The sequence below is a fragment of the Mustela erminea genome, chromosome 9 (assembly GCF_009829155.1).
Source record: "Mustela erminea isolate mMusErm1 chromosome 9, mMusErm1.Pri, whole genome shotgun sequence".
NCBI lineage: Eukaryota > Metazoa > Chordata > Mammalia > Carnivora > Mustelidae > Mustela > Mustela erminea.
The window spans coordinates 57,944,810-57,970,840 of NC_045622.1; the positions used below are offsets into that span (position 1 = coordinate 57,944,810).

General features: G+C 37.6%; 1 protein-coding gene, 1 non-coding gene and 1 pseudogene across 3 annotated transcripts in view; 1 reads left to right on the plus strand and 2 right to left on the minus strand.

Moving 5' to 3' along the window:
* The window catches only part of RRM1 (ribonucleotide reductase catalytic subunit M1), a 36,949-nt gene that overhangs the window by 4,127 nt on the left and 6,791 nt on the right, over positions 1-26,031 (plus strand). For both annotated transcript variants that reach the window (XR_004289432.1, XM_032359523.1), the window contains exons 2-14: positions 3,427-3,515; positions 5,941-6,118; positions 7,363-7,463; positions 9,655-9,714; positions 10,791-10,830; positions 11,081-11,243; positions 15,445-15,586; positions 17,138-17,221; positions 19,576-19,737; positions 20,106-20,185; positions 20,861-21,062; positions 23,726-23,875; positions 24,084-24,305. Coding sequence is in view for 1 of the 2 variants with exons in the window: in XM_032359523.1 (XP_032215414.1) it covers positions 3,427-3,515; positions 5,941-6,118; positions 7,363-7,463; positions 9,655-9,714; positions 10,791-10,830; positions 11,081-11,243; positions 15,445-15,586; positions 17,138-17,221; positions 19,576-19,737; positions 20,106-20,185; positions 20,861-21,062; positions 23,726-23,875; positions 24,084-24,305 (1,673 nt within the window). In the remaining variant the exon portion in view is untranslated. The remainder of the gene's footprint in view (positions 1-3,426; positions 3,516-5,940; positions 6,119-7,362; positions 7,464-9,654; positions 9,715-10,790; positions 10,831-11,080; positions 11,244-15,444; positions 15,587-17,137; positions 17,222-19,575; positions 19,738-20,105; positions 20,186-20,860; positions 21,063-23,725; positions 23,876-24,083; positions 24,306-26,031) is intronic.
* LOC116599607 lies at positions 18,252-19,134 on the minus strand (annotated as a pseudogene).
* Positions 24,715-24,819, minus strand: LOC116600410. The gene has a single exon (XR_004289624.1). It is a non-coding gene; the product is annotated as a U6 spliceosomal RNA (small nuclear RNA).

The following is a 26,031-nucleotide window of genomic DNA, read 5'->3' on the forward strand; positions in this document are numbered from 1 at the left end:
GTATACATAAGAAACAGGCAAAGGTAGGAATCAGTTAATTTCCAGATAGTCATTAGGGAGATCATGACAAGTAAACCCATAATAGAGGTGATGGAGAAGGTAATCTTGAATTAGATAGTCAGGGAAAGCTCTCAGGAGTTAGCATTTGCCCTAAGCTCTGAATAATATTAGGAGCCAGCTATGTGAAGATCTGTGGGCTGAGCCTTCCAGGTAGAAGGGATTGAAAGTTCATCTTGTAGAAGAGACACATCCTTGGTCTTACGGTATTAGCAATATTGCTGAAGAGAGAATTAGAGAAGATAGTTTATTTTATTTTATTTTTAAAAAGATTTTATTCACTTGTTTATTTGAGAGAGAATGAGAGAAAGAGCATGAGAAGGGGGAGGGTCAGAGGGAAAAGCAGACTCTCCCCTGAGCAGGAAGCCCAATGCAGAACTCATCCTGGGACTTCAGAATCATGACCCGAGCTAAAGGTAGCCGCCCAACCAACTGAGCCACCCAGGCGCCCCTAGAGAAGACAGTTCATAATCAAGAGGAAATCAGACAATTAGTATTCTAGAAGATTTCAGAAGAGGAAGAGGTCACTGTGAGTAAGTGTTCAGGGCAGGTCTCGTGGATGTGGTGAGAGTTGAAGATTAAGTAGGAGTTAGATGTATGGAAAGGTGGGAAGAGGGACTTGTAGGCAGAGCAAGGTACAGGTATTGATGTGAGTATGGGACTGGGAGGCCCTGTTCGGACTTAATGATGTTTCACTGGGAACAGGTGAAGAGGCGATAAGGGGCCAAATTAAGGAAGACTTTGCTTGAGAGAAGAGGATAATGTAGGCAGTGAGAAACAAGGATTAATGATGTGATAAAGTTAGCATCTAGGGGTTGCAAAGTTGACTAAGTGGAATGATAGGCTAGAGAGTGGTCCTTTAGACCATTAGTCTGCCTCCCCTTTCCCGTGCGAGTTAAATCAATTGCTATTGTACTTTTTGTCAGTTACCTGGTTAACTTGGCAGCTACAGAAATCTGTTTGCTAATATTGCCTTGTAGTCACCTGTCTGCTTAGTTAGCCAACTGGTAGAGCACTGACAGCCTAGTCCCAGTGAGGGCCAGTAGATTTACTCTGTTGCAGAGTTAAACCCTGCATATGTCAATCTGGTCAGAATAGGAGATCACAATGGTGATCAGAAAGAGAAGGGCTGCCATTCAGTGCACGAGAGCCCGAGGTGTTTTATTTCGTGATAGTTTTGTTGATGACAGGTTAGTAGTGCTTACTGTTGATTTATTCTTCAGCCAGCCACTGAGCTAAGTTTCAACATACAGACATGAATGAGAAGGCCAAGTGTAAACATATATTTAATATGTTGTCCTTAGTTACTAGTTAAAAAGAATGGGAGGGGCAAAGAGATAAATTAACATTTATTGAGTGTCTCTTGTGTATCACAGATAACTGTGATCGGTGTTTTCCCAATAAGAGCAACTATTTTTTTTTAAGATTTTAATTATTTATTTAATAGATCACAAGTAGGCAGGGGCAGACAGAGAGAGGGGGGAAGCAGGCTCCCCGCTGAGCAGAGAGCCCCATGCGGGGCTCAATCCCAGGATCCTGAGATCATGACCTGAGCCGAAGGCAGAGGCTTTAACCCACTGAACCACCCAGGTGCCCCAGATCCTGATATCTTGGCCCCATCTTGTCTCACCTCAGTCTGTGTGCTCACTGGGGAGTCTTGGGATTTTCTCTCTCTGCCCCTCCCCCAACTCATGCTCTCTCTCTCTATCTAAAATAAATAAATAAGATCTTAAAAAAAGGAAGAACTTCTTTACATTGTGTGAAGTACATTCAAAATCTTTTGTTACCTTAGAAGGGTATGTAAGCCAAATTTATCATGAAGGTGTTAGAATGGAAACAGGCTTTATTTATTTTTAATTTTTTAAAAGATTTTATTTATATTTGAGAAAGTGAGCGAGAGAACGAGAAGAGCGGGAGCACAAGTGGGGGGAGGAGCAGAGGGAGAAGCAGACTCCCCACTAAGCAGGGACCCCGATGAGGGATTCGATCCCAGAATCCTGGGATCATGACCTAAGCGGAAGGCAGGCGCTTAACCAAAGGCAGGCTTAGCCACCCAGGCATCCCTGGAGACATCCCTGGAGGTTTTTTTTTTTTTGTTTTTTTTTTGTTTTTTAGATTTTATTTATTTATTTGACAGAGAGAAATCACAAGTAGATGGAGAGGCAGGTAGAGAGAGAGAGAGAGGGAAGCAGGCTCCCTGCTGAGCAGAGAGCCCGATGTGGGCCTCGATCCCAGGACCCTGAGATCATGACCTGAGCCGAAGGCAGCGGCTTAACCCACTGAGCCACCCAGGCGCCCTCCCTGGAGGTTTTAAATCATTTAACATTTTGTAAATATTTGAGTTCCTGCTATGAGCTAGTCCTTGGTCCTTGGTCTGGGTGCTGGGGAATATATTGGTAAATAAAACATCAAAAACTCGTTTTCCTTCTGGAAGCTATATTCTCGTGGATGAGTGGAGAGACTCACACAGTAAACAAATACATAAGTAAAATATATAGTGTGTCAGATGATACTAAGTGCTATAGAGAAAAATAAAGCATAGAATGAGAATGGGGATAAGAAGAGCACACCCGTGTTTGGGGAATTGCAGTTTAAAATAAGGTGATCAAGGGAGCCTTACTGAGAAGATGACATTGACCAAAGACCTAAAAAAGTATAGATAGTCATGAGGCCAGGGTTGCCAGGGTAGAGGAAGTGAGGAACGGTGGGAAAGCAAAAGTTGAAGTTGGGGAAGGGGCACATAGGACAGGTTGTGCAGGGTTCTATGGACTGTTAGAATGATTTTGACTTTAATTCTGAAGGAGATGATAAACCACTGTTAAGGACTTTTGAAGGGGATAATGACATGATTTTGACTTAAGTTTTAAAGAATAATTCTGGCTGCTGGGTGGGACAAAGGAAGAAACATCATTTAGGATGTTACTGTGAGAATCCAGCTGATTTATATATAATGTAAGGGAAGAAGGGAAGACTTTGTGTATAGAATCCCTACTTTTTGAAGATAAAAAAATAATTTCTTGGGGCGCCTGGATGGCTCAGTGGGTTAAGCCTCTGCCTTCAGCTTGGGTTGTGATCTCGGGGTCCTGGGATTGAGCCCCACGTTGGGCTCTCTGCTCAGCGGGGAGCCTGCTTCTTCCTCTGTCACTCTGCCTGCCTCTCTGCCTACTTGTGATCTCTCTCTGTCAAATAAATAAATAAAATCTTTAAAAAAAAATAATTTCTTGATGAGTGTTGGGATCTGAATCTTTTATCTGTGAAAAAGCATCTCATGTTTGTCAATTTTTAAAGTTCATGTGTTGATTACCTCCGATTCTTTGATGTTGCTGTCTTAATGAGTGCTAATATGAATTGCATGGTTTGATTCTTCAGATGGCCGCCAAGAGCGGGTTATGTTCGACAAAATTACATCTCGAATCCAGAAGCTATGTTATGGACTTAATATGGATTTTGTTGATCCTGTAAGTAAATATGGTTTACATTTAAACCTTGCTTCCTATGATTCTTTCTACTAGTCCCTTATCTTTTATCATTTACTTGATAAATATTTTGGTTTGGTATTTTGGTTACGGCCTTGGATAAAAATATGAATTCATTGCTGAAAACTTATATTCTAAAATAAAACAAAATAAAACTTAGTTTCTAACTTTTGGTCCTGTGAGTTCTTTTCAGAGAATTATCAGAGTGAACAAAGAGGAAAACTTAACATTAACATTTCATATTAGAGACTTCCTTGGGTGAATTGTTTTATTCATAAGTGGAAAAGCCTATAGAAAGCTTGTTTTGGAGTTGTGGTCGTTTGTATAGGAACTAGTTTGAAATTTGCTTTCTTTTTTTTTTTAATAATGTATCTAATCTTTTTTTTTTTTTTTTTTTAAGATTTTTACTTTTTTATTTGACGGAGAGAGACAGCGAGAAAGGGAACAGAAGCAGGGGGAGTGGGAAAGGGAGAAGCAGGCTTCCTGCTGAGCAGGGAGCCCAATGTCGGTCTTGATCCCAGGACCCTGGGATCATGACCTGAGCTGAAGTCAGCCGCCCAATGACTGAGCCACCCAGGCACCCTGAAATTTGCTTTTTTGTTATTTATGTAGAAATACATTTAAGTAATAGAAAGTAGATTTCATGGACAACATTTAAATTAAAGAGAATGCTTCATAAGCAAGTTATTCTGTTTTTCTCATTATTTTTTATAACTCCCTTACTCTAGACCCTCATCATCTCTAATCTGGACTGCTGTGGCCTCTAAAGTGTCTTCCTCTAATCTTGCCCTGTTCAGGTGCATCTTACACATTATTTCCAAAATGATCTTTGAAATGGAGTCTCTAAGAACCCTTTTTCCAAAGCCATCTATATTGCCCCAGCCTTATTTAGGTATTTTATCTGTATTGCTGTGGCATTAATGCTGGCCTCCATGCATTAATCACATGATATGGAAATTAATTATATGTCTCTGTTCTCACCTAGAATCAAGGGTGGGCTCTGTCTTATTCTTGTGATCTGTAGTACTTGCCAAGTATGTAATTAGACACTTGATAAATATTGAATTGACCAAAATGTTCAAAAGAAAATAATTTTAAATGACTTTAAAATATGCTTATCATAAATTCTCTTTTATATTTGGGAATATATTATAAATAAATTATAAATAAATATTTTGAAATATAAATAAAATATATTTTATATTTAGGAATTCTAAACAATAATTAGAATAGTAGAATGTTAGAGTTGTAATGTATCTGAGAGATCATCCTAATTCATCCTCCTGTTTTAGAAATAAGAAAGGTTCAAAGAGGGGGAGTGACTTATACAAGTGACTTGTTATTTTATCCTGAGTTCTGATTACTCGCCATATAGTGCCAGAAACTATTCAGAAGACTTCACTATTCTTTTGCTGGACGTAACTTACCTCTTGGATCTGAGAAGAAAGTGATCAGGAGCTTGGTATTATGTATAATAAAGTAGAATGGATTATAAACTAGTAATACACACACACACAGACTTTTTTGAAGGGGACATACTTTGGTCATCTGGGAAGTGCATCAATTTTCTGTTGAATTAAGGTGTCTTAAAGATTCAGTAAACAGCCAAGAATTTGTTTTTCTAAAAAATGTATGGTAATAACTTGTGCTTTGTGTGTTTTAAAAAGGAGAATCTCTTACAATATGGTCTTGAAAACAGTGACTGCAGTGAGGTTGAATAGGATGTAGAGCAGGGGTCATGGTAACTGTAGTAACATAGTAACTGGCAAGTCCCAGTATCCTGAGCCTCAGTTTCTCACATGAAGAGGTGATAGTAATAATTAATAATACCCATCTTAACTTAGTGCTGTGGAATGTCAGAGAAGATGGTGAAAATCGAGCTACTTTGTAATTTGTGAGGTGCTAAGAAAAGAGTAGTCACTAACTGATTTACACCTTCATCTCCTTTAATTGGAATGATTAAAGTTTGATTCATTTGCTTTCTCATACTTGTCCTTAAGTAGGATTGGGGGAAAATGGGTAAGTATGTATCTTGAACCCCGACCACAGAGGCACAATTTGAATGAAAGATGAGGAGATACTTATAAAATCACTGGTTTGTTTTCAGCTGTTTTCTGGTGAGACCATTACTCTTTCTAAAAGCTGTCCTTGGGTTTTCTGTTTGTTTGGTGCTGCCTCTTCATTGCAAATGTAGTGTGGCTTTTCTAATGGCTTTGTTGGTTTGTTGGTTTACTTGGTTTACTTGGTTTACTAAGTTTGCCATAGTCCAACATTCTGAAAGATAATTTTTCAGAAAAGGAAAAAATTTTTTTTTCCATAATAAATTTTATTGTTTTCTTCATTGCTCTTTTAAGGAGGCTAATGGTTCTTGGGGAAGCTCAAGTAGTTCTTGGTTTTGTTTTAATAGGCTCAGATCACCATGAAAGTAATCCAAGGCTTATATAGTGGGGTCACCACTGTGGAACTAGATACTTTGGCTGCTGAGACGGCTGCGACCTTGACGACCAAGCACCCTGACTATGCCATCCTGGCAGCAAGGATTGCTGTCTCCAACTTGCACAAAGAAACAAAGAAAGTATTCAGTGGTGAGTCTGAAGGAAAAAGTTAGAATTCTCAGAAAATGTATAAGGCTCCTCAAATGAAACCTTAAATGTCAAAAGAAAAGTTGCATCTTATTTTAAAAATGTGCAAGTTAGTGGCAGAGAGGGGACTGGAACTTTCTGGTTCTCCATGCTGCTGACCTGCCATGTGAGAGTCATTGGGTCCTTTTCTTTACCCTTCTCCCTCTCTCTTTAAAAAGATTTTACTTATTTATTTGACAGAGAGAGTGAGAACAAATGGGGGAGCAGCAGGGAGAGGGAGAAGCAAGCTCCTCACTGAGGAGGGAGTCCCATGTAGGGCTAGATCCCAGGACCCTGGGATCACGACCTGAGCCGAAGGCGGAGGCTTAACAGACTGAACCACCCAGCTGCCCCTCCCCCCTTCTTTTTAAAGCCTGTCTTTAGGTGGTTGGTGGTGGTGTGCTTGAAAAAATTAGTAATATTTATTGACAAGTTCTTGGTTGAACAAAATATCCTTTGTCGCCATTGGCAAGCACTTTATTGCATCATTCCCATTTTACAGTTCTGGGAATGTGGACAAAGGAAGGTTAAATAATTTGTTCTGTATGTAACAAGTGATAGATGAAAAGTTAATTGGTAGACCCGAGATAGAAATCTTTTGGCTGTCAATTCCAGATCTTTATGTGGAGCTCAAATGTTATATCAACCTCTTCATTAGATTTATTGTAGATACATTAGTTATCCCAGAATTGATCTATGGGTTCAAGACAATCCAATCAAAATGCCAGCATTATGTGTGCCTAAGTAAGTTTTATATGTAAATGCAGAGGGCCACACTCTGCTATGATGTCTTGAAGAAGAGCAAAAAGACAGGGCTTATTAACTGTTTATAGAAATGAAATGCTTGGGGTGATAGATCATGAATTTAAAGTTGAGTTTCTATTCTGTTGGGATAAAAAAAATTGAGAGGAGGTAATAACTTCTGTTGTTCTTTATTTTCAACCAATAATTCTCAATGGTTTGGTGATCAGAATCACCAGGGAATCTTCTTCAAATTACAAAAACCTATGTTTATGCTAACTCTGGGAGATTGTTTCCCTAATTGAGGCATTATTATGTGTTTATTCAACATGTATATGGTTATTGAGCACTTTCTGTGCTAGGCACTGAGGGACGTTGGCATGAGAAAAAGGGTTTTAGACTATTACCGGAGGATTGAATTTGTTGTTAAGTGATTTTGACATTTATTTATTTAAAAAATTTTTTAGATGTGATGGAAGATCTCTACAATTATATAAATCCACATAATGGCAGACACTCTCCCATGGTGGCCAAGTCAACACTGGATATTGTTTTGGCCAATAAAGATGTATGTATAATGCTCTTCTGGTGAAAACTTTTTTTATAGATTCTTTTTTTTTTTTTTAAAACACATTTAAAAGAACTTAAACACTACAGATAGTGTAGGTAAAAAGTTATTTTCTCTCCTCTGAATTCTACTTTTCTTTTCTAGGGCAAGAATGTTTCATCATTTTTAAATATATTTTTCTAGAGCTATTCTATAATACGTGTGTGTTTGTATATGTGTACATATATATTTTTCCTTTTAGTGATAGTGTAATATGCATACTGTTCTTGCTAATACTTTTTTCACCTATAGGTTTATCTTAGAGGTGATTCTATATCAACATTTATGAATTTACCCTATTCTTTCTTTATTTATTTGACAGATAGATCCCATGTAGGCAGAGAGACAGGCAGAGAGAGGGGGTAAGCAGATTCCCCACTGAACCGAGAGCCTGATGCCAGGCTCGATCCTGGGACCCTGAGATCATGACCTGAGCTGAAGGCAGAGGCTTTAATCCACTGAGCCACCCGGGCGCCCCTACCGTATTCTTTCTAACAGCTGCAAGGCCTTCCATTTTATAGATGTCTTGTCGTTGTATGTATATGTAAGAATTGTTAGTGATGAATATTTGTTTTCCATTTTTTGTTGCAGTGAATATCCACGTATGGTAGGAGTTTTGCTCATAGATGAGTATATCAATAAGATAAATCCCTTCAGTGGAGTTTGCCAAAGAATATATACATTCAAAAATTTTGTTAAAAAAAAAATTAGTAGACATTGCCAAACTGATTCCCAGCATAAAATCTTGAGAGATCTTGCCAGCAACTTAAAAATATCCACTTGTATTTTAACCTCTTTCTTTCTTTCTTTTTTTTTTTTTTAAGATTTTTATTTATTTGACACACAGAGAGAGAAATCACAAGTAGGCAGAGAGGCAGGCAGAGAGAGAGAAGGAAGCAGGTTCCCAGCTGAGCAGAGAGCCCAATGCGGGAGTTGATTCCAGGACCCTGAGATCATGACCGGAGCCGAAGGCAGAGGCTTAACCCACTGAGCCACCCAGGCGCCCTTTAACCCCTTTTTTAACTAGATCCCACAGGAGAGAAAGGGAAAGATGTATAGATCTTGCCAACCTTTTGTACATGGGTTTATTTACCACCGATATTTGTACAGATTAGAAACCAGTTTTAACCTTGGGTAATACAATGATTAGTCAACTGTCTTTCAAAATATGTATCTGATGTTAAAGAGACCGAGAGAAAATTGAGTTGTGTGTTGTTCATGATGTGTGTTGTATAATCTGGAAGATAGGTAAACAAAAATAAAGAACAGCAGCAAAAACCTGTATTTGTAAATTAAATACTGATAAATATTTCAGTTCCCCATTATTCGTGCTAGGCACCTACCTCCTTTTGGCAACAAAGACACTCTTAAAAGTTTAAGAGAAAAGGAAAGGTTTCATAGAGATTTTTCTAGGCCTTGGCCATGGATCATTATTTAGAAACACTGTTAGTATTTTGAAAAATAATACTAACTCCATTTTTTTCTATCCAGAATGATTATTTGTACCTGATTCCTTTTGTTTTCCTTTGAACAGCTTTATAGCCAAGAAAAATTCTGTAACAATGACCAATTCTGCTATAAATTTCATTGTAACACACTAGTTTGTTTAAAACTGGTTAAATTTTTTTTGAAGAGCCTTTGAATTAATGTAATCCTACCTTCTGTCATTGTAATCATATATATTGTTACGTGCAGTTTAAAATGGGCTAATTTTAAGATAAAAAATATGTATTAGTAAATATGTGATACCAATACCTTTAGGTTAATAGGTGGTCTAAAAACATGTTCAAGGATAATAATATGGTCCCTCTTGTGCTCATGTTCGTTCCTTTTTTAATTAGAGGTGAACTGTAAATATAACGGGGAAAGTTTGGAAAATCATATTAATATTTTTACTTATATACAGTTTACGTGTTCTCTTCTAGTCTTTTAATACACATTTTTAAATGTAAGTAACGTATTCATTTGATAAACTATTTTATTTTCCTTAATGTTAGTTATAAATTTCTAGTCCACAATACTTAGTGTTATCTCCTGTATTCTGTGTCCATTTTAGTTCTGGAGTCAGGGCTAAAAGATATCAGATTTTGTGAAAATAAATCTAATTATCTTAATTACAAGGTTTTTTTTTTTTCTTCTTTACCTCTTTCAGCGCTTGAACTCTGCCATTATCTATGACCGAGATTTCTCTTACAACTACTTCGGATTTAAGGTAAATAATGGGTTTTAACAAGTGGAAATTCCTCCTTAAATCAGGAAATACAGGTTTTTGTTTATGTTTTAGTAATATAATTATAAAGGCAGTAAGTTTTGGGAGCCAGAATGGACCTGGGGTGCGGATTAGGTTAGGGTGGTGGTGGTTGTTTGAATTAAGGAAAGGTAGCTTATCCATTTGCAGTTTTTTGAATTCCAAATACTACTTGTGGATTACTTGAGTTATGTAGATACTTTGCTAGAATTATTCCCTATTATTCTATTTATATAACAACTATTTATTGAATCCCTACTATGTGCAAAGTGCTTTTTTAAGTACATTTGTGTTGATAAACAGTATTGTGTAGTGATCAAGAACATGTGTTGTTGTAGACCATCCAGATTCAAATCTCTGTTCTATTTCTTATTAGCAAGTTACTTAATCTCTGCTTCATTTTCCTCATCTTAGAATGGGGATAATAATAATAAAATTTCAACAACTAATTCTCTTGAGAATTAAATGTGTGTGTGTGTGTTGCTTACATCAGTGCCCAACCTTAGAACAGCACTTTGTAAGTGTTAATCATAAAGATGATGATGATGATGATGATGAAGAATACCAGAACTTCTGCAATTAACATTATACATATTAATATAGAGCTGGCTTTTTCCAGGATTTTTCTTGTAGTCTTTTCCAAAAAAACAGCCAACTGATAATGTTCCAGACTGAAGCCAGTTAAGAGTAAATATGCTGTTCTTTTCATTTAAAATATAAAAATGGAAAATATTTAAATAGATTGCCTTGGAGTGCCTGGGTGGCTCAGTCAGTTAAGAGTCTGCCTTCGAAGGCTCAGATCATGATCCCAGGGTCCTCCAATGCGGGGCGGGCTTCCTGCTCAGTGGGGAGCCTGCTTCTCCCTCTCCCTTTGTCCCTTACCTCCCTGCTCGGTCTGGTTCTATCTTGTGTGCGCATTCTCTCTCTGTTTCTCAAATAAATAAAATTAATAAAATAGATTGCATTATTGTGAAAGATATATCTCTTGTGTCTTTAAAAACTGTGCTCTGGAAGTATTTTGGTTGCTTTGGTTTTTCTAGACGCTGGAGCGATCCTATTTGTTGAAGATCAATGGGAAAGGTGAGAAATGAACGTATTTGTTATATTTTCTATTGATTACATTGAATATAGAGCTCTGAGCTATTAGCCTTAATATTTCTATTTAAACACTAACATTTTTAACTTTAGGTTTGGCTTTTGAATAATTGCTGGTGCTTATTGGTAGAAAGTTTTTTAAATTGTCTTCTGGTGTTCTTTTTTGATTCAGGTATGTGTCTCAGTTTAGTTTTTCCTGACATGTCCCATCATTTGAAACCCCTTTTGTTTTTAGTGGCAGAAAGACCACAACATATGTTGATGAGGGTGTCTGTGGGGATTCATGAAGAAGATATTGATGCTGCTATTGAAACATATAACCTTCTTTCTGAGAGGTGGTTTACCCATGCCTCTCCCACTCTCTTCAATGCTGGTACCAACCGCCCACAGCTTTCTAGGTATGTGTCATCTGTGGTCATTTTTAATGTTCCAAGATGGTTTTGATTGGGGAAATAAAGCTCCACCTGAAGAAACAAGGCAGTTAATCACATAAGAATTAATTTAATGAACATTGAATCACTCCTGCTCTAATCAAATGAGTTTTACATCCTGGAAAGATCTCCTGCAGTGTGGTAAATGAATTGGAGAGACAAACACTGATAATGAAATTTTTTAAAGTTGACTGTGATGATGTTGGCACAACTCTCCGAATATACTAAAAGCCATCCCTTATACACTTTAAGTGTAGAATTGTATGGTATATGAAATATATCTCAATAACATTGTTTTGAAAAAAAATACCAAAACTAATTTTGGGACTCTTAATAGTCTGTACAAGAGATTGTGGTAGTTTGGATTAGGGAAGTGAAGTAGAGATTGAGAGAGTAGACAGATTCAGGGATATTTAGGAGGTAAAATTGACAATTTGGTGACGTTTTGGATGTGGGGCAAAGTTGGTTCCTGAGTTTATGGGTAGAATAACAGAATTAATGGTGATGCCGTTTTCTGAAAAAGGGAACACTGAAACAGAATCCAGTAATATGATTTAAAAAAAATACCCCTTAGCAACATTAGTATATTGAGGAATTCAAGGATATGCTAACATCAAAAACTGCATTAATATAATCCATTGCACTAACATTTTATACCATCAAATACTCTTTTTTATAATTTAAAAAAATGAACAAGATAGATACAGAAAATAACTTTCTTTATTTGGTAAGAGATATCCACTAAAAACTTAGGTCTATTACCTCTGTTTTCAGCATTGTAGTGGAGGCTTGAGCTGGCATTGTAAGATAAGAAAAAAGTAGATTGTAAATGAGGGAACAAAACTGTAGTGATGAACAGATGGTATGGTTTTTACATAGGAAATTCAAGAGCATCTACACATAAATTATCAGAATTAAAAAGATTTCAGCAAAGTATCTGGATATAAGTTCAATATGAATTAAGGAGATCTCTACTTTAGCTTTTAGAAGATTAAATTTTAAGATATATCATTTATGATACTGGAAGGTACCCAGGAATAAATGCAATAAAAGATGTGGAAGGCATTTAAAGAGAAAATTCTAAAACATAATTGAAGGACATTAAGAAACAAATGGAGAGTGATTTTATATCATAAATGGATTTGATAATATAAAGATGTCAGTTTTTCTTAAGTTATGGATCCAGTCAAAATGTCGAATGTGCTCATTCCAAAATTTATGCTGGAGAGCAAAGGCTAAGAATAATTTCCTAGGCTTTTCAGAGATACCAGTTCTAATCCCTGGAACCTGTAAATGTTAATTTATAAGGAAAAATGGTCTTTGAAAGTATGATTAAAAAAGATCTCGACCTAGGGAGGTTTTCCTGAATTACCCAGGTGGGCCTTAAATCCAGTCAGAAGTATCTTTATAAGAAAGAGGCTGAGCGAGTAAGATACCTACAGGAGAGAAGAGGCAAGATAGAGATAGAAGCAGAAATGGGAGTGATGTGGCTACAAGCAGAGGAACCGCTAGAAGCTGGAAGAGGCAGGGAATCTCTTTTTTCCCTAGAGCCTCTGGAGGGAGTGTTCTTGACTCTGGCCTAGTGAAACTTACGTTGAACTTCTGGCCTCTGGAACTATGAGATAATAAGTTTCTGTTCTAAGCCATCAAGTTGGTGGTAACGTGTTAGGGCAGCTGTAGGAAACTGATGTAAATTGTAATAGCAAGTTTTAAAGAATAAGCCCTACCAGGTTTCAAGACTACCATAATGCCATGGTAAATAGGACAGTGTGATATTGGGACGCCTGGGTGGCTCAGTTGGTTAAATGGCTGCCTTCGGCTCAGGTCATGATCCAGTGCCCCAGGATCAAGTCCCACATCGGGCTCCTTGCTCGGCAGGGAGCCTGCTTCTCCCTCTGCCCACCACTCTGCCTGTGCTTGCTCACTCTCTCTCCCTCCCTCTCTGACAGATAAATAAATAAAATCTTAAAAAAAAGAAAAGAAAAAAAGACAGTGTGGTATTTACTCTGATAAATACAAATAAACCAGTGGAGTATAACAGAGAGCCTGGAAAGAGATTCAGGCTTATATGGGAAGGTGTCATTGCAATTCATTGGGGGAAATGGTGCTAGGGAAATTGGTTATCTTATGGAAGGAAAGGTAATTACCTTTCCCTTTTTCATTCCATATACAGAAACATGTTCAAGAAAGAAAATGTAAATATGAAAGTAGGAACGTTTGGAAGAACATTCGAGAAAATAGATAAATGTGTATTTTTTTCCTTACTTTTACTATGAATTTTAAATATTCAGAAAAGCTTAAAGAAAAGGTCATGAACACCCAATACTTACCTCTGCCTAGATTAAAAATTGCTACCATTTTGCTATATATACACACATATATATTTTTTAATCTTTAAAATAAAAAAATATTCTTTTGTCTGAGTCATTTGAAAGTGAGCTATAGATGTAATGACTCTTAATATTTCAACCTACATCTTAATCAGAGAATATGTATGATCTCAGTGGTAAAGGATTTCTTAAAATAGTTAGACAAAACAACATTAAGGAAAAATTAACTACATTAAAATTAAAAACTGTGAACCAAAAACAAAGTGGAAAAACAAGTTTCAGACTGAGAGAAGATAGATATATTTTTAATTTATTTATTTGACAGAGAGAGAGAGATCACAAGTAGGCAGAGAGGCAGGCAGAGAGAGAGAGAGAGAGAGGAGGAAGCAGGCTCCCTGCTGAGCAGAGAGCCTGATGCAGGGCTCGATGCCAGGACCCCAAGATCATGACCTGAGCCAAATGCAGTGGCCCAACCCTCTGAGCCACCCAGGTGCCCCCAGACTGAGAGAAGATATTGGCAGTGTATATTAACTGTCAAGGGATTGTGTCAAGACAAAACTAAATAGGAACATGGGCAAAGGATATAAAGAAATAATTCACAGAAGAAACTTGACTGGTGAATAAACATGTGAGTTTAGTAATTAGGAAAATGAAAGTTAACATATTGAGATGTTTCATATTTATCAGACTGATAAAAATTAAAAGGCTGATAATAACAAATCTGGCCAAGAATATAGAACACAGGGTCTCATACATTGCTAGGTGAGTATACTTACCCATCCACTTCGGAGAATCTTTAGTAAAGTGGAACACACACGTGTCTTTTGACCCAGGAATTCCTCTGCTGGGTTTGTATTCTACAGAAATCCTTCAACCTAAGCACCAGGAGATATGTTTAAGATTTTCTACAGCAACATTGTTTAGAATACCAAACAAATTGGAAATAACCCAAATGTCTATCGACAGGCAAATAGACAAATATATTGATATACTCATATAGTGCAACAATTTATAGCAATGAGAGTAAGCTAGTGAGAGTGACAACAGTAGGAAAGGATCTCTAACACAGTATTAAGTTAAAAGCAAGTTGCAGAAGGACAAATAAATGTGTAACCAGAAATTTAAAAATGATAAAAAAAAAAGGTAGAAATGCATGGATATCGTATGGGATTCTAATTCACTATATCTGTAGTGTCTGTTTTCTTGAAGTAGATGAAAAGTACGAAGTATGTCATACTATCTTTCTGAATAGAATCCATTTGAGTGGGTGTAGATTCAAGATAGTGAAGGGATCATTGGTAGAATAAGTTTCCTGAAGTAGGGAGCAGAATAAGTTCCAAATCACAAGTTAGGGGAGCTGTCTTCCAAAAGGCTGTAAAGGAGCTAAATTTTGGAGGGCCTTTCAATGAATTGTTTGACCATGGGATAGATGTTTCTTATTCCATAAATGTTTAATTTTACTTGGCTTAGTAATAGGTTGGAAAGACCTATTAGTTATGTATGCTTAGGAATTTGCATGAGAAAATGTGATAAAGCACATCTGCAGTCTGAGGAACATGTAAATTAATATTTTAGATTTTATTATAAAACTTCCTTCTAGGCCTAGCATCTGGGATAGGCAGCGAGATATTTTTAAAATAATATGATTTATTGATGTGTCTTGTATCATATCCAGTAAAAGTTTTGTTTTGTTTTTTTTTTTCCTAAAATACCTAGGAATTTTTTAAACCTTAGATCTTTTATTTGTCTAACTTACTGTTTTTGGGGTGTATAGTCAATGTTGTTTCTCTGTTTTGTTTCATTTCCTTGCTGAGTTGTGACTTTTTCTTCCCCCATAGCTGTTTCCTTCTGAGTATGAAGGATGATAGTATTGAAGGCATTTATGACACTCTAAAGCAGTGTGCATTGATTTCCAAGTCTGCTGGGGGAATTGGTGTTGCTGTGAGTTGTATTCGAGCTACTGGCAGCTACATTGCTGGGGTAAGCTTCTGTTTTGTGACTAAAAAATTGTAGGCTAGAGGGATTCAGGTTGAGAGGGCATATGCCCTATAGGGCTTGGGAGACCTGGCTCCCGGATAAGTTCTAGCCGGCTTTTTGACATGGAGGGAGTCATTTCACTACTTCTAGGTTCTGGTTTAGATTAGATGATCTGTAGGATTTTTTTTAGGTCAGATTTTGGAATTCAGATTTGTCTTCGCAATAATAATAGCACAGCTATCATTTATTGAGTGTTTACTATATGCTAAGTCTGTTATAAAAGCTTTACCTGAGTTACTCATTTAATCCTTACTACAACGGTAGGAGATAGACACATGGCAGGAACTTCACTCCTTATAATAACTTTGTGAGTATAGGCAATATTGGCTTCATTTTATTTTATTTTTTTTTAAAGATTTTATTTATTTACCAGAGAGAGAGTGGGGGAGAGAGCGAGCACAGGCAGACAGAATGGCAGGCAGAGGCAGAGGGAGAAGCAGGCTCCCTGCTGAGCAAGGAGCCCGATGTGGGACTCGATCCCAGGACGCTGGGATCATGACCTGAGCCGAAGGCAGCTGCTTAACCAACTGAGCCACCCAGGTGTCCCAATATTGGCTTCATTTTACAAGTGAGAAAACTGAGGCATAGATAATTAAGTTACTTCTAGAGATCAGTCACTTAATATGTGAGAGAGCCAGGATTCATGCTTTAAACATTGGCACCTTGTGATGTAAGTTTAGTCTTTTGCTAGTTCACTATTCGTTGAGAGTCAAAATAAGGATGTTGGGTAAGACCTGGATTTAAATTCTGTCTCTACTGCTTACCAGTAATGGAGGCTAGCATAAGTTATTTTACATCTCTGAGTTTGTTTCCTCACCAGTAATGTGAAGGAAATATCTAACCCTACCAATAAAGTTAGAGAGTCTAGAAGGAAATTACTGTATTATGTAGTGTTTTGGAGCACTTACACATAATAGTAGAGTGAGCTGTTTATTTATTTTTCTAATCTGTTTAAAGGCTTGCTTTGGAGTTAGAAGGATTATTTTTAAATAATTTGATGTGGTATCCTAGTTTTAGAAGTCTATATTTTCTTATCTTTATTCTAGATTCTATTTTATTGTTGAGAATCTCCATTTATCTTTATTGTCCTCATTTATCCATTGTATATAATTCTTACTGTAAGTTTCCTTGAATTCTTTAGGGAAAAAGACACTGTGGTAATGTTTTTACTCTACCCAAAATAGTTCTATATAAATGTCCACTAGAAGGTATGAAATTTAAATTTACCTACCCTGATTTCAGATTCTTTTGACTTGTAATGTTATATTTCATTGTAAATAAGAGATGTAACAACAACATTACAGCAATAATTAGAGAAAACCAGCATTTTGTTTATTTTATATTGGGTATTCTGTTTGCAAAGCAAAAGGAGAGATGGAGAGCAGATCCAGATATGAAGAGAGTAATTTGTTCACTGTTGAGCCATTTTGTTCTTTTGCTTTCTTAGTCGCACTGTTCTACTCCAGATGCCTGTATTCTTGGTTTCTTTTTCAGACTAATGGCAATTCCAATGGCCTTGTACCAATGCTGAGAGTATATAACAACACAGCTCGATATGTGGATCAAGGTGGAAACAAGGTATGTTATGTTACTTGAAAGTCCTGGAAATCAGAACTAGAAATCTTTAACCTAAAAACGTGTATGCTTCAAATAAGATGATTTACTCTCTGTATATTTCTAACTACTTTGCTAATATACTGTATATATTTGCAACTACTTTTTTTCACTTTTAAAATCAGTTTAATGAGGTATACTTTACTTACTTTAAGTGTGTACACACTTTTAAGTGTACAGTTTGGTGGATTTTGACAAATCTATATACTTGTGTAGTCACTACAGTAATCAAGATCTAGAACATTTCCTATTACCCCAAAATGTTTCTGCAGGCACCATTGATTAATCACATCACTCCCACCCATACATGCTTTGCCCCTGGCTCCAGGCAAGCAGTGGTCTAGCCAGCTTTTATTTATTTATTTATATTTATATTTTTTATTTTTTAAGTAAACTCCACACCCAGTGCGGGGCTTGAATTCATGACTCTGAGGATCAAGAGTCACATATTGTACCCACTGATCCAGCCAGGCACCCCCTAGTCAGCTTTTTTGTATGAAAGTTGATTGGCAAAGAATTTCTAAAGTTGTGACTTAATACATAACCTTGAAAAGGGGTTGTGATAGTCTTGTAGCTTTTTCTTTAAAAAACAAAAACAGGGGTGCCTGGGTGGCTCAGTGGGTTAAGCCTCTGCCTTCAGCTTGGGTCATGGTCTCAGGGTCCTGGGATCGAGCCCTACATTGCTCCCCACTGAGCACAGAGCTCAGCGGGGAGCCTGCTTCCCCCTCTCTTTCTGCCTGCCTCTTTGCCTACTTGTGATCTCTCTCTGTCAAATAAATAAATAAAATCTTAAAAAACAAAAACAAAAACACAACTCTGCCGATTTCACAGAGGGAGAAGTAAAGTTGAGAGGACTGGATTGTTTACCCAGTGTTAACAGCAGGATAGTTTGCAATTTGAGCCTGCCTCTGACAGATATGTAGGCATACTAATCACCTGTTAGCTTATGAATTTCCCTTGATGGACTTTATTTATTTTTATTTTTTAAAAATTAATTAGTTATTTAATTAGGTTCTTTGTAAGAAATTTAGAACACCAATTTGTGAAGGTAAACTCCATTTGTGAGAGAAAACAGAACAGAGGTAGCCCTGAAGCTGAAGAACAGCTTTGATTTTTGGCAGAATTTGTGAGTCCACAGCTTTCTGATCAACCTTGTCCTGCTCTGTAATTTCATATTTCTCTTTCTTGGTGTCAAAGATCTTACCCTCCTGGTATCTGGGCCTATGCAGCTTCTTAAAGTAAGCATCACTGAGAAGTTTGGAGATTTTCACACTGCTGATATAAATTTTGGTAGAAGTGGCAATGATGAATTTCTGTTGTGTTCTACACAGAGGAACTCGGTTGAGAGACAGCGGTCTGGTCACAAGTAACAAGCCATTGCTCAGTTGCTTCAGGAGAACTACCCTCTTGCCTCTGTGGTGCCAGTGAGGAGGATCAGAATGGTCCCAGGAGCGATGCTAGCTCGCAGTTTTCTCATGTGCTGACTGAAAGGTTTATTGCCATGGCTCAACAGCTTTTGAGGCACAGCTTCAGTAGGATAATACCTCAGCATTTTGTGAAGTTTAACCACTCGGGTACCACCATTCTTGTCACCACCAACTGGTTTTGTGACAGTAGCAAGAACCTCTCCTTTTCTTTTCAACCCTGGATTTAGCTGCTGAATACTTCATCTTGTACATGGCCCTTCTGGAACACATAGCCGATTGGGAGTATCTGCCAATTCCTCTGACTAGGACAGGGTTTCGGCTGCACTGGGGCTTCCCCTTCTTTGGCGTTTTTAGCCTTCGGGTTACCCTTCTGAGCCTTATCACCAACATCAGCTTCTTGGCTTCAGGTTTTTTCTTAGTATCCAGCTTCTCAGCTTTTTCGCCTGCCATCTTGCAAAATGGTAAAGAGAGCTCCCTTGATGGACTTTAAAAACGATCTGTGGAGACCTTGATAAGACATCACGTTTTTGATCTTTAATAAGAGCACAACATATTATTGTCAAAGTTAAGATGATTTCCTGTGGGCTTTGTGTACCTGTTATGTAAGGTCAAGTGAACTGTATGGCAGCTGAAAGGAAGCTCCATCTGCAGTTCACTAGGTCACTTTGGATGAGTTATTTCCTCTCGTTCTTATCAAGTGCACTTTTTTACTCCTGGACTTGTAAGAACAATATTACTACTTATATTTGTAGTACTTTTATTTGTATTCTCTCATTTAATTCCTTAATTGTAATGTAGATCAAAGGTGATATTCTAAAAGTGCTTTGGAAAATATGAAGTTTCTTTATTTCATTCTGATTCTGAAAAGAATGATGGTTTACTTGCTTTTAGCGACCTGGGGCATTTGCTATTTACCTGGAGCCTTGGCATTTAGACATTTTTGAGTTTCTTGATTTAAAGAAGAACACAGGAAAGGAAGAACAGCGTGCCAGGGACCTTTTCTTTGCCCTTTGGATTCCAGATCTTTTCATGAAACGAGTGGAGACTAATCAGGTAAGAAAGAGGTACCTGTTGGTAAGAACAACTTGATTCATATCAGCTTTCTTTTTTGTCATCTTAAATCATGGTTAAGAAGAATCCACCTAAGTGTTATGCTATGGAAGGCATCTTAAGCAATTTAAGAGATGCCATTCCTACCCTCTTGGGTTTTTATTCTCTAAAGCAGATTCCATCTGACTTAAATGCTTAAAAGGTCATGTATAAACAGGCGGAACTAGATGTTTGAGCCTGAGCCCGAAATGATTATTTATATAGCAGATTTCCAGGAGAGTCTGTGGAAGCCACCCTAACCCTTGTAATGTTCCTAATGGACTATGTGTGATTGGTTATTTCAAGTCTTTTATGGGTTCTTCCCTTTGTAGGATTGGTCTTTGATGTGTCCAAATGAATGTCCTGGTCTGGATGAGGTTTGGGGAGAGGAATTTGAGAAGCTATATGAAAGGTATGGGAAAAATGTGAAGTAGTAATTTTTAATCATGTGTTTCTTTTATTTGGGGGATTCAAATTTCAAAACCTCATCAGTTATTAACCAGTTTCTAGGAATCTTCAGAAATATCCAGGAGAGAATATGATTAGTAATTTTATTGTGGTCAGATTTGCTACCTGAATCTTCACCAAAATTTGCTTCTGTCTTCTTTCTTAATTAAAAGTTTGTGACTTAAAAACAGCAACAACAAAACCTTTGTGACTTATACAGAGGTGCTTTGGTTTTTAATTGATACTTATAAAAATTAAGGTGAAGGTTAATATTTTGCTTTGTCTCATAGTGTAAAGCAAATATATAAATAAGATATATGATATAAAAAGTTACGCTTTATGTTGCCCACAGAAATCAAGAACAGCCAGGACATGTGTCACTAGTTCATTAAATAATAGCACAGTAGTAGATCTGACAACTTTAGGTGTTATTCTTTTTCCTTATGATGGGTATTATTGATTTAATGGGATTTGGGTATATTCTAATGGGTCCAGAGCTGCCCGATTTTCCTCTGCTCTCTTAGCAAAACAGTAAACATTTAATAAGAGTTTTCATAATTTTATACATTAGTGTCTTCAAGTTGTCTGCAATAAAGATTTTCTTAGGGAATATTAAAATAATATTAGCTTTGCCTTTCAGTTATGAGAAACAGGGTCGTGTCCGCAAAGTTGTAAAAGCGCAGCAGCTTTGGTATGCCATCATTGAGTCTCAGACAGAGACAGGTACCCCGTACATGCTTTACAAAGATTCCTGTAATCGGAAGAGCAACCAGCAGAACCTGGGAACAATCAAATGCAGCAACCTGTGCACAGAAATAGTAGAGTATACCAGCAAAGATGAGGTAGGTAGACAAACTTCTGCCCTGAGTCCTGAGAGGAGAATCTTAGGCAGTTATTCTTTGTGAATCCCTTACTTGATTTTATTGAAATGGGGGAATGAAGTTTCCAAAGTTTGCTGTAAGTAGAAGGGCACTAAAGTAGAGGTGATAAGAGAAAGGAACAGATGTGATCTGTACCCTTAAATATCTTAGAGTCTAAACTATATAGAAAAGATTCACTTTTTTTCTTACACACCCATTGTTTAATAAACAATTAAAATAAATTTAATAATATTTTCTCAGTGTTCCGTTATGGCGGTTTAGGACAAACACAAGAATGTGTCAGGATGCTAATTCAGTAAGCAGGTAGAGAGTCTTTTCAGTGAATGGAGAGACAAAATTCTAATGGCAAATCTTTAAGGCGATCTGCAGAAGAGGTGAGGCTAGAAATGGGACATTTTTTTTTTTTTTTTTTTAAGTTTATGGAAAAGGGAAGAATAGCCTGTCAGATCAGAGACAGGTATAGGTTTTGTGCAGAGATTGTCAAATAAGTTTGTTCTGATGGAGCAAATACATTATGGTTTGGTATCTGCAGAGATGGCTATGGCTGGGGGTGGGGAGATAGTAGGTGAAATGTCTGGCATGTCACAGAGTAGGAAGCCCTTGTAGGTCCTGAAAGGAAAATAGCATCAAAAATGCTAGGATGAGAAGGATAGATCTTGTTTCTGGTAATAGAGTGTCTTGGTGTTAGAGGAGGTTGGAGGTTAGCTTGTGGAGATTATTGTAGCGGTTGGATGACAGGCTGCTTAGATGTTGGATGTAAACTATGGAAATGAGGAGGAAGGAGCAGATCCCATATGCTAGGACCTAAAAAACACAACAAATTTAAAGTTGGGAAGAAAATGTGAAGTGAATTGAACATACTGCTAGGGTTGTGGTTTAATTCAGCCAGAGTTTACTGAGCACCAGCTATGTGTAAGACACTGTACCAAATGCTCTGGGATGTAAATGATTATGGCTCAGGCCCTGCCCTCTGGAAATGTATAATTCATTGTTGGAGAAAACTGGCATATACTGTACTCAAGTAACCTGTTGTACAAGATAGATTATGCTATAGAGACTAGAGTGACCCTTAAAACAAAAATCAGGTCATAACATTCCTCCACAAAACACTTCTTTGACTTTCCAACCCATCCAGAGTTTGTTCATTTTTTAAAAATTGAAATATAATTCTCCTACCATAAAATCCACCCTTCTAAGTGTACATTTCAGTGTTTTTTAGTATATCCACAAGGTTGTGTAACCATCACCAATATCTAATTCTAGAACGCTTCTCATCAATCCAGAAAGAAACCTAATACCCATTAGCCCTCTTCCCCCAGCCCCTGGCAACTACTAATCTATTTTCTGCCTCTGGATTTCCCTCTTATGGGCATTCCCTATAAACAGAATCATGTAATGTAGTGGTCTTTTGTGTCAGGCTTCTTTCACTTAGCATGTTTTCAAAGCTTATCTGTGTTGTAACATGTATCAGTATTTAATTTCCATCCAGAATTCTTACAGTGCCGTATATGAGTTCATGCACAACTAGGTATGCCCATCTCATCTACTGTTACTTTCCCCTTTGTTCACTGTGCTCCAGCCCTACTAATTTCCAAGTATATCAAGCACACCCCCTTTATCAGGATTTTTGCTGTTTACTTTGAATGTGAAAATGCTCTCCCCTCCCAAATAGCCACGTGGCTTTGCTGTCTAACCTTTTCAGTTCTTTGTTCATATGTCTCATTATCAGTGAGGTCTTAACTTGACAACTCTGTTTTAAAATGGCACTCCTTCTGTCCTTATTCCTAGAACCATTTTGTCTTTTCCTGCCTTATTTTTCTTTGTAACATTTATCAGACTTAGCAATCCAAGCTGTGCTTTAAAAATGGGCACTTAGGCGATATGTGTAGAATTGAGTAGATACGAAGGGCATGAGGGAGTCTAGGTGAGGGGAGTTGAGATTTTTGTGTTTGGATAGTCATAATCAAAATGGGAAGTAAAGTGTATTCATTCAACATTATTAAGCATTTGTTATATACCAGATGTGGAACTAGTACTAAAAATATAAGTATAAATAAGATACGTTTCTTTCCTGAAAAAGCTTACCACCTAGTGGTAAATCACCTGAAAAGCTTTTTCAGAATTCACAAACTTGGATCCCCTGTTGTTAGGGGCTTATCAGAATTTCAGTGAGAGTAAGGTGGGAATGTGTAATTTGGAAGAGCTTTCTGGAGCAATGGAAGTGTATCTAGTGGCTATTGAGCACATGAAATAGGACTAGTGCAACTGAGAAACTGAATTTTTAATTTTACTTAAATAGCTATATGTGGCTATTGGCTACTGTATTGGACAGTACCTCTACTGACTGAGACAGGTACACTTAAGAAATTAGAGCACAGTGGGAGGTCTCTCTGGCAATAGAGCCATGGACTATGGAACACAGATTCTCTGTCTTACCTATTTCACTGCTGCATTTTACAACTCACATATGAATAGGTATTGGGATTTAGAAATGAACAGTGACCAGGGAGGAGATAAATATAAAAATTTATATAGAGCGTTAGAGGCTTACATGGTGGTGTCATTGACACAGGGGGAAGAAATAAAAATTGTGTGATTCTTGACCCTTTTTCTTTGCATTCCAGGTTGCAGTCTGTAACTTGGCTTCCTTGGCCCTCAATATGTATGTCACGTCAGAACACACGTATGACTTTAAGAAGCTGGCTGAAGTCACCAAAGTCATTGTCCGAAACTTGAATAAAATTATTGATATTAACTACTACCCTATCCCAGAGGTATGAATAGAAGTCTCCGCTTACTGATAATTCTTGAAATCCAACTAGTAGGAGGGACAGTCAGCCTGACAGTCTTCATTTAAACGGCTGTCATTAGAATGTTTGTGAGAAAATAGAGATTAAAAAAAGAGCGTGTGTCATTTGGTGCAGAATGTTGCCTTTTCTGTTCAGTAATGTCTCCTTCTTCTCTAAATCTGTTGGCACAAAGGCATGCTTATCAAATAAACGCCATCGCCCCATTGGAATCGGGGTACAAGGTCTGGCAGATGCTTTTATTCTGATGAGGTATCCGTTTGAGAGTCCAGAAGCCCAGCTACTGAACAAGCAGATCTTTGAAACCATTTATTATGGAGCCTTGGAAGCCAGCTGTGACTTGGCCAAGGAGCATGGCCCGTATGAAACCTATGAGGGCTCTCCAGTTAGCAGAGGAGTAAGTATATGGATAATGTTTCTTTTTGCCTGTAAGCTGAATGGTAGCCTTCAAAAAGATGTATTCACATCCTGATCCCTGGAACCTATGAATGTTACCTTTTTGGATTTCAGAAGGGTCTTTGCGGATGTGACTAAGGATTTCGAAATGAGATTATCCTGGCTTACCCAGGTGGGCCCTAAATCCAGCGACAATAGTCCTTACAAGAGACAGAGAAGAGGAGAGGCAACATGACCATGGAGGCAGAAGTCAGAGTGATGCACCCATAACCCAGGAATGCCTATAGCCACTAGACTGGAAGAGTCAAAGAACAGAATCTTCTCCAGAGCACCTGGAGAGAGCGTGGCCCTCCCAACATGTTCATTTGGGCTTCTGGCTTCCAAAACTATGAGAGAATACACTTAAAAAAAAAAATACGGAATTCTTCATGAATTTGCATGTCATCCTTGCATAGGGGCCATGCTAATCTTCTCTATCATTTCAATTTTAGTATATGTGCTGCCGAAGTGAGCATACATTTTTGTTATTTTAAGCCACGAAATTTATGGTGATTTGTTATACCAGACACAGGAAACTAATACGGTACTTTTGTTCTCTAGAGTAAAAAAGATACTCTGTTTTAATGTGGGGTTTTTTAAAGATTTTATTTTAGATTTTTATTTATTTGAGAGAGAGAGAGTGTACTTCCTTCAGTAGCACATACACTAAAATTTGAGAGAGCATGGGAAGAGAGAGAGAGAGAAAACAAGCTGGGGGGAGGAGCAAAGGGACCAGGAGAAGCAGACTCCTTGCTGAGCAGGGAGCCCCATGTGGGGCTCAATCCCGGGATCCCAGGATCACGACACAAGCTGAAGGCAGACACTTAAGCAGCTGAGCACCCCAAGATTTTATTTTTTAGTAATCTCTACACCCAACATGGGATTTGAATTTAAAACCTTGAGATCAAGAGTCGCATACTCCACCGACTGAGCCAGCCAGATACCCCTTTATTTTAATGCTTTATTTAGAACTAGTCATTGGTAAAAGTGACTTAAGAAGCATGCTAACTGTATTAGTTTTCTTTTGCTAAATTTAGTAGATAAAAACAACATACATTATCTCCATTTCCTTGAATCGGGGTCGTCTTGCCTTAGCTAGGTCATTTTGTTTGGGTCTCTCAAGGTTATAACCAAGGTCTTGATAGATGCTCCGGTCTGCTCTGAGGCTCAGAGTCCTCTTCCAAGCTCACCTGGTCTTTGGCAGAATTCATTTGTTTGTACCTGTACAACTCATGACATTGTGTTTCTTGAAAGCCAGTAGGAGAGAGTCTCTCATTTCAAGAAGGCCCCAGTCCAGTTTCTCTTTTGAAGGCTTTCACATGATAAGTCAGATCCACTCAGGATAATCTCTCTTTTGTTTAACTCAAAATTAGCTGATTGGTAACCTTAATTACATCTGTAGAAACTTTTCCTCTTTGCCTTGATTATGTAAGTGACACTCAGGAGGAGGACATTATACATGGCCTGTGCAACTGGGGAACCTGGGAACTGTGTTAGAATTCTGCTTTCCACACTGCCTTTATTATTGGTAGTATGAGTCTCTTCAGTGTGAAGTAAAATGTTATGTTATGTTTAGTCCTGATGTTCCTGCTGGTATTTAGGAAATCTGATAACCAGTGGTTTGAAAATAGGTGTTAGTAATAGCTAAGTAAATAGATCAAAGCAATTAAAGATGAAATTAGAATAAC